The 14,114-nt window shown below is 31.7% G+C and overlaps 1 protein-coding gene across 2 annotated transcripts; it reads left to right on the forward strand.

The window, feature by feature from the left end:
* The first annotated feature begins 44 nt into the window (after nucleotides 1-44).
* mcoln3b (mucolipin TRP cation channel 3b) lies at nucleotides 45-13,789 on the forward strand. Of its 2 annotated transcripts, none has more exons than XM_052593103.1 (14): nucleotides 45-251; nucleotides 1,520-1,788; nucleotides 1,869-2,036; nucleotides 3,474-3,627; nucleotides 3,713-3,791; nucleotides 3,914-4,010; nucleotides 4,957-5,056; nucleotides 6,652-6,764; nucleotides 7,389-7,538; nucleotides 8,358-8,459; nucleotides 9,495-9,617; nucleotides 10,832-11,038; nucleotides 13,071-13,204; nucleotides 13,442-13,789. In XM_052593103.1, exons 2-14 carry the CDS (start codon nucleotides 1,555-1,557, stop codon nucleotides 13,470-13,472), a joined length of 1,692 nt encoding a protein of 563 aa, XP_052449063.1. In that variant the 5' UTR covers nucleotides 45-251; nucleotides 1,520-1,554; the 3' UTR covers nucleotides 13,473-13,789. The 2 variants fall into 2 exon arrangements, with proteins under 2 accessions (XP_052449063.1, XP_052449064.1); XM_052593104.1 differs by having other exon boundaries at nucleotides 46-251; nucleotides 1,571-1,788.
* Nucleotides 13,790-14,114: the final 325 nt, after the last annotated feature.

The raw sequence follows: 14,114 nt of genomic DNA on the forward strand, positions 1-14,114 counted from the left end.
GGGATTCGTTTGATTGACAGCTCTCACACGCAATCCTCGCGTATCCCCGCCCCCTTCACCTGCTCACTGCCAGCACAGAGCGCGTCTGATCCACAACGCGACAGTTTTCAGTGGAAATGCGCCTTAATTCGGATTGACTTCATGTTTTTGTGGATTTTATGGAAGTAAATTGGGATTAAAGACATAAACGTGCTCTTCTGATGATAACTTAAGCTCCTTATTTAGAACTAATTGATGATTTTGAGCTGCTGGTGAGTTACTGATGTGTTTTATTACTGCTCTTATGATTTTATTAAGCTTTCTGACTTAATATATTGAACAGCTGCATTAGGTTCGGGGTTCTGCAGGTGATGTTTGATTATAAAACACATCAGATGCTGTAAAAGGCGTGAGAAAAACATGTTTTCCTTGAGAAACTGGCATCACAATGTGTGATTGTAGTTTGTGATGACACAGGTGTGATGGAGTCACGTGAGAGTCATATGACTGTCAGTCAGGAATGTGGGTCAATTCATCAGTGACAGCTGATCTGGATTCAGTCCATCAGCCACATTCCTGCACGTCTTTGATTTCTCTATTCATACTGTCATGGCTTAGTATAAATACAATAAAATAAAAGGTTGGTCATTCTGAGTTTATATCCAAGAAGTAGTTCACCCACTACATGAATATGAGTGTCAAGTTTTAGAAACATTTTATGAAACCTATATAATAGATTTTCTCTTTTGCTGATTTAAAGATTTATGCCAATACAACAAGCTGGATTTCTATATGAAAGAATATCACAGGCTAAATATTGAATGTTTTCTGCATTAATTAATTAACTATTTGCATCCTGATTTTAATTTTCATGGGTATTTATTTATTTATTTATTTATTTTTACTTTATGAGAGTTTTTAGACATCGTGCCAGATGCTTTTAGTTTTTAGCCACATGTAACAGCATAAAAACATTTTTGCTATTACCATTTTTGCTATTATTGTGTGGAAATTATTTTTCAAGTCTTTTGTACTTTTGTATTATTGAACTTTTTTCCTAACCGTGTATTAAATTAAGTATTTATGCCAAAATAGTTGAGTGCAATCATTTCATTTAAATAAATTCTCATTTTGCAAAATTAGGGCTGTTTAACGGCCTATAAAGGCAAAATGTAAAATAAAATTACAAAATTTAAAAAGTTGCTCTAAATAATGCACAAAATATCAATGTGACAATGTAAATGATCTTCTAAAATACATAAAAGCTTAAGACACAAAAGTCATGAAATAGACCACTAATGCAATTATTTTAAAAACGAATGATAGATATATACACTTTAGGATTGCTGAGAAGAGTATTTTATTATAACTGTATTTATTTTTTTTTCAGATTAATTTAGAATGGATTTTTGTTTATTTTACTTATTTGTTTTAGTACTATAAGTTTTAACTTTGAACCATAATAACCCTGATCCAATCTCACTCCAATCTTATATTCCAAGCATACAAACAACGTTGCATTTTGTCATAGTTTCCCAAGGTAGAATATATCTCCTAAACTAATACATGTGACTGATGGGTTTGAATGCAGACATGGACGACTCCACCGAGGCCTATTTATGCATAAATGATCCCAACGGCAATAGAGGCGTCCTCTGGTCCGAATCCCACGCTCACCTGGAGCAGGAGAAGTTCAGGAGGAAGCTCAAGTATTTCTTCATGAACCCCTGCGACAAGTACAAAGCTCGTGGAAGAAAGCCCTGGAAACTCATGCTGCAGATCGTCAAAATCGCTGTGGTCACCATACAGGTATCACAACAGGAGGACGAGACACTGAATACAACAGAATACACTGGTGCATTCAGACTGCTCTCTCTTTGTGTGTGTAGCTGGTGTCGTTTGGTCTCAGTAATCAGATGGTGGTTCAGTTCAAGGAGGAGAATCTGATGGCGTTCAGGCATCTGTTCCTGAAGAGCTTCACTGAGAGCAGCGCTAACACTTACTCCGTTTACACGCGGCATGACGTTTACACGCACATCACCTACACCGTGAACCAGGTGATTGATCTGAGAGCTTTCTTCTCAAACGCAAGGAGAACTCCAAATATAATTTGCAGAAGTGCATTTTTAAATTGCATTCCATATATAACCAGTTATTTCTTAAAGTGCACAAATGTGATTAAAATTATATATTATATATATAAATGTATATAAATATTTATATTTACAATACACAAAAGATATATTTAAAAAAAAAGCTATTTTTTATATTTATATGTATTATTTTTATATATGTATTATTTATTTTCTTAACATTTTATTTGTTTTAATATTTTTATTGGGGCCAAACTGTACAGCCTTACAAACAAGCATTGAAATTTGAACTAAATATTTTTTATTTATTTATTTATTTTATTTTTTGGAGTACATTTTACAAGAAAATACTCTCTTTCTTTCTGCTTAAAAAAACATTTAAGAATATATTTTCAATGTTTAAAATAAAATTATAATTATTAATATTATTATTATTATTATTATTTTTTCTTTAAATTATTTTAGTTAAATATTACTATAGTAATATTCCTCATTTTAGAAATATATATATATTTTTTTATTATTATTTTACAGTCAAATACTGAAAGTGATATTTCTAATTTTAGTAATATAATTAATAATAATAAAATATTATTATTATTATTTTCTTTTAATCGTTTTAGTCAAGTGTTATTATAGTAACATTTCTCATTTGAGCAATATAATTAAATTATTATTTTTTAAATAATTTTACAGTCAAATATTTGTAAAGTAATACAGTACTGTATATAACCAGTTGTTTCTAAAAGTGCACAAATGTGATTAAAAGTTGTATATAAATGTATATAAATATTTATATTTACAATACACACAAGATGCAAAAATATATTTAACATATATATATATATATATATATATATTTATTTATTTATTTATTTATTTATAAATTTACAAAAATGTGAATAAATATTTTAAACTGCAAAAAAAGTAAAAAAATAAAATAGTTTAGGATATACCTTAAAACCTTTTACAAATAATGACAAAGTAACCGCACATCTGAGGTAAAAAGACTGAAATTGAATGTTCTTGTAAAACTGTGTTACTTTGTTTCATTGACAACTTTGAAACATACCAACATGCTCAAAAATCTATATAAATGTGTAAAATATATTTTTAATGTTATGCTATATATCTCAATGCTATATAAATACTTATATTTAAAAGTGCACAAAAGATGTATATACATATTTTAATATTCAAAGATGTAAAAAATAGCGTTATAAATTGCACAAGTGTTTATTCAATAGCATGCTATAGAGTATATCAATTATACACATCATGTATTTTTTTGTATCATGTGTAGATCCTTATATACATCTATATAGACGTCAAGGCTAAAATATGCATCTTCAAACTGGCCTTTCAAAGTTTTTCCAAAACAGGCTCTATTTTTCCTCACAGTTTCTGAAGTTGCCAAGTATAACGGTGGGAAACCATCAATATGAGAAGGAAGGTGATGTTTACAGTCCGCTCACCATCTGCCAGCAGTTCTACCGCAACGGCAGCATCTCACCATCCAACGAAACCTTTGACATTAATGCTCAGGTGGATGAAGGTGATGTACAGTATGTGTGTACAGTAAAACCTTGGCTTTGCAGTGCACTTCAGGTTACATCTGATCTTGTGGTGCTTTCTTCCAGAGTGTTTGCAGATTTACCCAGTACCTCCCTTCTCAACTTTAACAACCCACCCGCTGAACTTTACTCTGCACTTTGAGAGGTGTGTCCTATATATTATAAACTGTACATTGTGTGACATAATAACTAAGCAATGTAAATATTACACGTAACATTGTAGAGATGCCTTTTCTGTATCTTGTTAAATCCGTTTGTGTTTTTCAGGTTATTGACGGTGACTGTAAATTTCACTCTGAAAGCCATTAACCTGGAGACGGTTGAGTACCACGAGCTTCCGGACTGTTATGTCTTCGACATCATGGTGTGTCACATGACCTTTCAGTGCATTATGGGCCATCTATGACATTTGTTTCCATTTCCTCTTATATTTTTAAACATATGAGTGGGATGAAAAGGGAAGGATTCTCAGCTGGAAAAGTTTGCAGGTTTTGTCCCTTGATGAACATGTGATCATCACCCTCTTATGACTTGACCGGTCCAGTGTTTGGAATATTACAATTTTTTATGTTTTTCAAAGAAGCCTCTTCTGCTTACCAAAGCTGCATTTGTTTGATCAAAAGTGTTGTAAAAATTAAGAAATATTATTAGGCTTTAGAATAGCTGTTATATATTTTAATATATTTTAAAATGTAATTTATTTCTGTGATCAAATCTGTATTTTCAGCATCATTCCTCCAGTCTTCAGTGTCACATGATCATCAGAAATCATTCTAATATGCTGATTTGCTGCTCAAAAATTATTATTATTATTAATATTGAAAATAGTCATGCTGCACAATATTTTTGTGGAAACATTGAAACATTTTATTTTTCAGTATTCACAGATTAATAGAAATTTCAAAATTACAGCATTTATTAAAAAACAAATCTTTTGAAACAATATAAATGTCTTTTCTGCCAACTTACAATCAATTTAATGCATCCTTGATAATCACTATTTTTATTATTATTCTTGTCATGTGATGAGAGTAATGATGCTGAAAATTCATCTTTGATCACAGAAATAAATTCAAGTGTAATATATATTTACATAGAAAGCAGCTAATTTAAATTGTAATAATATTTCACTATATTTTTCTGTGTTTTTGATCGAAAGGATGCAGCCTTTGTGAGCAGAAGAGGCTTCTTTTAGAAACATCAAAGTTTCTGACTGGTAGTGTAGATAAAGTGTCAGGCAAAAGTCAAAGATGACACTATAATTTCTAGTTTATTATTATTTGTAATATTATTTTTATTTCCATGAGCAGATCACTTTTAACAACAAGGCCCACAGCGGTAGAATCACGATCGACCTGGACAATGACGTGCACATCTATGAATGCAGAGACTGGAGTGTGGTTGGTGCATGTGAGTGTTTACAAATTAATAGAAATGCATGTTGCCTTATACATGTTGTCATTTATGAAAGTATTTCTATGAAACGTTCTATAGCAGACTTGCAGAAGTGTGCTTTGGTCAAGATGCTTCTGCTTCAATAATCATGCCTTGATTTACACAATGACAAGAAAATGGACAGGATGGAAAGAGTTAAAGAGCTTGTGTTTTAATGTGACAAACATGAACATTAACTTCAACCGAACATGTTTAATGAAAACTGTTTTTGATTGTGATCCGAAATCTGACTAATAGCATTGTAATAGCACAGGTGAATAGTGTAAATATCATCTCAATATCTTCTCCAGCTGATTACTTTAAGAATTGCAAACATTTTTGTATTTGAAGTTTTCTGAAATGTTATTTTTAAATAAATATGCAAATGATGTGTTATTAAATGAAATATAAACTAAACTGCGTAAAATTCCAGAAGATAAATCTGAACATCGGTTAAAACCAGGTTAAAAATTATTGTGTGCTTTATTGACATATTAGAGATAAAGGTTTTTACAGAAGGGAATTTGAATTTCTCTTTTTATCTCTAGAAAAATAAGAAAATACTGTCAACAGCCAGAAAAATACAGTTTTACAATGTTTTTAGGAATAAAATATGATATAAATCATTGTGAATTATATATGAACAAATCCCTCAGTAAAAACCTTCAGTATATAGAGAGGAATGAAACTGCTAAGTTTGGTGTATGTAAGTGCTGCCGAAGTGGAGATAAAACTTTTAAAGATATGTATTGTAATTGAAATCTACAGATGCAAATAGATAAAGTGTAAAAAGAAAAACTGACGAATAAAACATGAACAAACCCTTCAGCAAAAAACTTCAGAATATAGAGAGGAATAAAACTGCTAAGTTTGGTGTATGTAAGTGCTGCTGAAGTGGAGATAAAACTTTTAAAGATATGTATTGTAATTGAAATCTACAGACGCAAATAGATAAAGTGTAAAAAGAAAAAACTGGCGAATAAAACATGAACAAACTCTTCAGTACAACCCTTCAGAATATAGATATTAATAAAACTGCTAAGTTTGGTGTATGTAAGTGCTGCTGAAGTGGAGATAAAACTTTTAAAGATATGTATTGTAATTAAAATCTACAGACACAAATAGATAAAGTGTAAAAAGAAAAAACTGACAAATAAAACATGAACAAACTCTTCAGTACAAACCTTCAGAATATAGAGAGGAATAAAACTGCTAAGTTTGTTGAATGTAAGTGCTGCTGAAGTGGAGATACAACCTTTAAAGATATGTATTGTATCTGAAATGCACAAACGTAGATAGATAAAGTGCAATAAAATAAACACTTAGATTTATATTAATGTTTACATTTATTAATTTAGACAAAAAAAAAATATTTAGGTGCATAAATGTATATTTAGGATGCTTTCTTTCCACTAGTCTAAAAGAAGACATGTTATGAAAAGCCAAATAGCCCGACATGTCATAACTGCCCAGTGCATGAAAAAATAGTTTTTCCTTGTAGTCTCGTCTTAAAAAAGATTCACTGAAGATTGACATGAAGCGTTAATAAATGTTTTTTTCTTTCTCTGTAGCCCCGAGGAACATGTATATGCTGGTTCTGTTTGACGTGATGGTTATTCTGATTCTCATGCTGTCACTGCTGCTCTGTGCACGCTCGGTCAAAGCTGGAGTTCATCTGCAGTTTGTGAGTTTATGTGTGTGTGCTGTGCTCTGTGGTTTGGTGATGTTTGTGCAATTAATGATTTGAGCACTTTTTTCATTGCTTCACACAAAAAGACCTTGTGGAGTGTCTGAGCTGCTGTATTTATGCGGTCAAGTTTCAAAACAAGCCATAAAGTTTATATTCCTAGTCCTCTGAAATCATGCGATGTTTTCTGTGAGTAGCTTTGAATATAAGGCACACTGAAAGAAAAAAAATATTGAGGCCTAAAGTTAAGATTTAGGCTATGTAATTGAATTGCATTTAGAGTTTCCATGCATTTGGGTTACACAGTTTTAACATAAACTACTAATGTGATGTTTGCCAGTCATGCATAAATGAAACTGTTCTGATTTCTTTAGTAGTACTAATAAACTGTTTTAAATACACAATAACCTGCTTTATATATTTCTTATCCTCATTTAATCCAGTTTGTTTAAATCATTTGAACTAATTGGCTTGTTACACGACTAGCCATATTGTAACCTTGTTCATACTTGTTAACTAAATATAATCGTTTTCATAGTTAACGTATTTATGTGGATTCTAAGCATTTTTAGTTAATGCATTTAGAAAATCTGATTGTTTTAATGTCGATCCGTTCTGCAGGAATACACAGAATTCTTCTCCATTCATTATGGCAAACGTGTGTCCTTCTCTGACCGCATGGAGTTCATCAACGGCTGGTTCATCCTCATCATCGTTAGTGACGTTCTGACCATCACAGGCTCTCTGCTGAAGATCATCATCCAGCTGAAGGTGAGCGTGAAATCAGCAGATTATTGCTGTGTAAAAGTGTGGAACATCACAGTACTGCAATATGTGAATTATAGTCATAATTGATCACATATATTTTTTTCTGGTTAAATAAACATGTAAATAGAATGTCAGTTAGTGCCATCTGTTGGTCATGTATCTGTGTATACCAACTATCCAACAGCTTGTAGTCTATACGATTTTATTTTTTCGAAAAGAAGTCTCCTCTGCTCACCAGGGCTGAATTTATTTAATAAAAAAACCGGTAAAATTGTAAAATATTTTTACTATTTAAAACAGCTGTTTTCTATATGAATCTCTGTTAAAGTGTAATTTATTTCTGTGATGCTCCGCTGTATTTTCAGCATCATTACTTCAGTGTCTTCAGTGTCACATGATCTTCAGAAATCATTCTAATATGAAACATTTCTGATTATTATCAATAGTGAAAACAGTTGTGCTGCACAATAGTTTTGTGGATACTTTTTATTTTTCAGGATTCACAGATGAATAGAAACCTTTTGTAATATTAGATGTTTCTTTACTGTTACTTTTGATAAATCAGGTAAAAAAAAAAAAAGTTTGAGTGGTAGTGTCTCCATATAATATTAATATGTCATATAGCATATTTATAAAATACAGTTTTGTTGTAATAGTTAAAATATTTGAAATTACTACATGAGCAGTCTGAAGATTTGGCTTCTAAGATTTGCTAATGGCAGAAGTCCTGATATGGCTGAGTTCAGTTAAGTAAAATGACTCTTTAATGGTGTTTGTGTCAGTTGTTGGGTAATGTTGGGTTGTGTCTCTGTGGTCTCTCAGGCTGTGGCGAGTTACGATCTGTGCAGTATTCTGCTCGGCACTGGCACCATGCTCGTCTGGATCGGCGTATTACGCTATATGGGATACTTCAAAAAATACAATGTACGACAATGCTCTCACTATCACATCTGAGTCCAGCATGAGAGGGTTACACATGCTCTGGTTTGGGTATTTCTACAACATGAGCGCTGTCTGACATCCAGCATTTGATTGATCATTGTATAAAGAAGAATATGTAACATCCACTGAGTTATGGTGTTCATATCACATCTGAATTACTATGTGTTTTGTTTTTGTTTTTTTGTACAAAAAAAGGGTTTAGTATCTTTGCCAAACTGCTAATTAATTTGAAGTATTAATAAGTTCTGCGTTTTCTCGTGTTGTGATGCGTTATAAAACAAACAAATTGGTCAAGATTTTAATCATTTAAAAGCAGTTAAATCTATACAAATTAGCCATGTGTATGTTTATTATTTTACTGTAGCTAATATGTAAGAGCATAAAGAGGTGAATATTTAATATATTATTTTGTGATTTTTTTCATTATATTTTATATATATATATATATATATATATATATATATATATATATATATATATATATAATTTTTAAAGAAACTTTTGTGTTAATTTTTATTTTTAACATTTTAATATTTAGTTTTAGCTTTAGAAATGAATTATTTCTGTCCATTTCTCAAGAAAAAGCCGATGTAGTTTTAGAGGGGGTTTCTGTGGGTCTTAAAAAGGCCTTCAATGGGAGCAGTATTTTGGACTTGTTTTCCGGTAGAAATATCTAAACGTCTTTAAATCAAGATACATTTACTTGAGATGCAAAATGAAGATAGATTAATTACTGTTTTTAGAGAAAATGAAGTATCAGTAAGGAATTAAAAGTTGTTTTTACTTTGAACTAAGTACATTTATCTGATGTACATGAGTAGATATGTTCTTAATTTAATCGAAAACTGTGCATTTTGATTAATTCACAGAAAATTAGACGACTTATGTTTTTCAGTTCGTTTCTCAAGTAAACGTGTGATCACTTAAGAATCTTTAGACATTTCACTGGATAAAAAACACTGAGAAAGAACAGCTGTTTTGTTGAGCATTTGGCTGTGTTTTATTTCCTCTGCTCAGATTCTCATCATCACTTTGCGAGTGGCGTTACCAAACGTCATCCGCTTCACTTGCTGTGCTGCCATGATTTACCTCGGCTACTGTTTCTGTGGCTGGATCGTCCTGGGACCCTACCACACCAAGGCATGTCGCCGCTTCACTACACCATTATATTAATTATTTAGTGTTTTATTTATTTACTTGAACTATAAAATGCATTACAATTTGCACACTGAAAATAATTATTTAAAAGGTATTTAATTTATCTTATGGACTATAAATGTGTGTGTGTGTGTGTGTATATATATATATATATATATATATATGTATATATATATATATATATATATATATATATATATATATATATATATATATATATATATATATATATACACATATATACACACTTAATGTAGTGAATAATTATCTTCTTGGTTTGAAGTTTAAAAATCCCAAATCATTAAGATTAGTGTTGTTATTGAAAAGTAAAACTAGTCACAGCTGCTGTTGTACATTGACACTGAACTGGAATGAAATAGAAATATATGATGGAAAAACTTACATGCGAGTTTACATCCCACAATTATGACTTTTCTCACAATTTAGACTTTGTGTCTTATTGTTTTGACTTGCAATTGCAAGTTTTTATCTCACAGATCAAAGGAAGAATTCTTTTAAAATAAACGATATAAAATAAAAAATCAGAGAAATTCAGTTGCAGTTCATAGAAAATAATTCTGAATTAAAAGATACACACTTGGAATTGAGTAAAAGGGGAAGAAATGATGTCAATTAAAATTGGGCTTCTATAAAATGTTGCGTTTGCATATATTTAAAAGAAGTATATTGTTATGAAATATTTATTTATAAAATTTATTTATAGAAAAAAAGTGTGTGTGTATTTATAAATATTAAATAAAGAATAAAAATGGTATTGTTGAATAGAAAAGCCAATATTAGTGAAACTGAATTAAATTAAAAATTATTCTAAATAAATGGTATAATACTGTACTATATAATAAATATTAATTTATTATATAATATGAAATGGTAAAATGACACTGATTATATTTGTTTTCTTTCATTTGTTATGTAAATAATTAATAAGCCAGAAGGAATTTGGGTTACACTTTATTTTAATGTTTTCTTGTTACAGTTTAATTATACATTTAAGTACTGAGTAATATTAATTAACTACATGTACTTGCTTTATGGTTAGGGGTTCGACTTAGGGTTACTTGCCTGTAATCATGCATAATTAATAATTGTTTTTATAATAGAAAGAACATGTAACAAGGACACCTTAAAATAAACTGTTATTAATTAATGCATGACTTCTGTGTTTTGTCCATCAGTTCCGGACGCTGAACGTTGTTTCCGAGAGTCTGTTTTCGCTCATCAACGGCGACGACATGTTCGCCACCTTCAAGAACATGCAGCAGAAAAGTGACGTGGTGTGGCTCTTCAGCCGTCTGTATCTCTACACGTTTGTGTCTCTGTTCATCTACATGGTGCTCAGTCTGTTCATCACGCTCATCACCGACACGTACGACACCATCAAGGTGAGAGAAACACATCACACTTGCTTGAGCGCTGAAATGATGGTGTGATATAATTGTCTTTATCTTGTTCTTCTGTATATTTGTCTAAAAAGTAATTATTTTATACCCCATTGACAGATATGTGTTGATGTTTTTAGGACAAAACAGCTAAATATGTGACATTTTTCATTTGCATCTGATTTAGAGGGATAATTCACCCCAAAATGAAAGTTGACATTTAAGTTTTACATTTATGCATTTAGCAGACGTTTTTATTCAAAGCGTCTTAGTGCACTATACATTTTTACCTAGCATGTGTTCCCTGGGAATCGAACCCACAACCTTTTGCGCTGCTAACGCAGTGCTCTACCACTGAGCCACAGGAACACTCTGATAGTATATCTGATAATCAGATGCATGAAGATAGCGTTCGTTGAATGCGCTGAATGAATTGACTGGGCGTCAGAATCATCATTCGCTGATAGAGAGGTAAAGTTACAGTAAATAGCTACTATCGCATTATCTCATTTTCACAAAATAAAAAGAAGTTTTCACACTGAAAGAGAAGTGATCTCACTTTCATAGACGTGCCAGGCTTTATCTGCAGCTAAACTGAATATACGCAGAATGAACTGATGAAATGTTAAGAAAAAAAACACAATAAATAAAATTTATGAAGGATGCAGTGCTAATTGACATCATTAGTACAGAAACTATAAAGTATATTTTCTACCTTATTCAGTGCAGAAATTGAAATAATGGTTAATTAAATGTAGTATATAAAACAATCATAAAATTGCCATTTGGAAAAACATATAGATTACAAACAATTGTCTAGAAGTGATTTGATATTTTTGAATTATGTTAATAAATAGGCTACATGCATAAAATGATTGTATTTGACATTTCTGATGATGGCTATGCCCCTGATGTGACAAAATGTTATACATAATACTTTTAAAGCTCTTTTTTTTTTAAATGTTGGCTTACATACATTTTTATTTTATGTATGCCATGTCATGCCATAGCATCATTAAACTAGCATCTAACAATGGACAAAAAATTTTTCTAACCATAAAGGCTGTTGTGTAATTTTCCCCCCTTACTAAGCATTTAAAGAATTTAGGGGAAGCATTTAAATAATCCCGTGAATGCATCAAAATCAGAATCAAATTCTTATAATCAAATCGAATCTAATTGAGTCGTTCTAAATTTGCAAAAAAATTGAATCGAAAAAAATTGAATTGAATCGAAAGCCTATGAATCGTGAATCGAATCGCTGCCTACCCAAAGATTCACAGTTCTAATCTAAGTGGATGGGAATCATGGCTAAAACATACAATAAAACAAAACTAAATGAAACCCTGCAGCTCGAGACAATAAACTCATGTGTAAAGACACAAAATGATTGTTCTGTTCAAGAAACTGAACAGTATTTATATTGTTTTTACCTCTGTTTCACACAACATCCAAACTCTTAGAACTCTCCTGAGCGCGTTCTCAAGCAAGTGCGTGTGGAGGCTTCTTCTTCTTCTTGCTTTACAGCGGATTGCAGACTTTTAAGTGCATCACATCCACCTATCTCTCAAGTGGACCATTAACACTCATAATTGAAATTATATCCACCATAAAGCAAGAAGAAGAACACCTTTTGCTGACAACGCGCAAAGGAGAGTTCAAACAGTTCGAACACGATTTGTGTCTTTACACATCTATGTATCGTCAGGGTTTAATTTGGTTTTGTTTGTGTATGTTTTATCCGTGATTCCCATCCACTTACGTTATAAGACTTATAGACTACAATGGTCTTAGGAGTAATAAATATTGGTATGTGCTCTACTGAATAAACAAAGTCACCTACATCTTGGATGCCCCGGAGGGAAGCAGATAAACATCAACTTTTCATTTTTTGGTGACCCGTCCCTTTAAGAATGTTTGAATATTTAAATTGGATATCAAAAATGCTGAGGAAGAGATTTTTTGCAATGCATGCAATTTAGAACGCCATGACCAATTCTAAAGAGTGAAGTGTGTGTGTGTGTGTGTGTCTCAGCATCAGCAGCTGGATGGGGAGCCTGTGTCAGATCTGCAGGCGTTCATCATGCAGTGTAAAGATCCTCCAGAATCTGGCTGCTTCAGTGCGGATGAGAGCAGCGGTGGATGTCTGATGGGCTGCTGCTCACGCAGGTCAGTAAACCACACATAAATACACACATCATGAATGCATTAGTCTCATGATCGATCTATTAGTAATATATCTATCTATCTATTGATTTATGCATTGAGATATTTGTTTATTTTTGACCGATTTTCTTTCTTTATGGATGTATTAGTTAATGGATTGACTTTGTGTCTTTATGTATTGTGTAGCTGTGCTGTATTTTTATTCTGTTTTAATGTCATGTTGCTGTGTTTGTGCTGCAGGACACATGACTCTGATGAGGACACAGACTAATTTGGACGCTCACATGAAGTCTTGTATGATTGAATGTAAGTTTGGATTGAAATTGAGAATATATGTATTCTCAAAGATGTATATAAATATACAAAGGAGAAACAGCAGAGTAGATTATATGCTGAGAAAGGTATTTAGGAAAGAAGGTTTAGAGTATTTTGTATTATAAGTAGTTATTTCCTACTGAATTCACATATCACCTTGTAACATCCAGCTGTTTGTTTCTATTGAAATATATTTGGAGCTGGTCTTACTGTTATCAATGTATTATATTGTTGTTTGTGTAGATAAAAGCACATTTTGTTTGATTAAGAGGAGTTTGCTGTAGTCCTGTTTTATTTTTGAGCTCTTGACATGAGAGAAATACACTGTACATACAGTAAGTAGTTTATATGGCAACATGTTGGAATGAGACCAAGTGATTGAAATGTGACCAAACTACCGGTTTACGTTATAGAAGTTGTGGCAAGTTCTTAAAGGGGAAAAAAGTAGACAGGATTAAGGTTAGTGTAAGTAATGCAGTGAATTGTTCATAGAGGCATGAAGAAAGTATGTTCTGCAGAATATAGAGTACATGTAATATAGAGTAAATTTACCTATTAAGCTCACCAAAATCTACATTGAGACATTTTTAGTTTCAGT

This window comes from Carassius gibelio, chromosome B23 (genome assembly GCF_023724105.1).
Source record: "Carassius gibelio isolate Cgi1373 ecotype wild population from Czech Republic chromosome B23, carGib1.2-hapl.c, whole genome shotgun sequence".
In the NCBI taxonomy this organism is placed as follows: Eukaryota; Metazoa; Chordata; class Actinopteri; order Cypriniformes; family Cyprinidae; genus Carassius; species Carassius gibelio.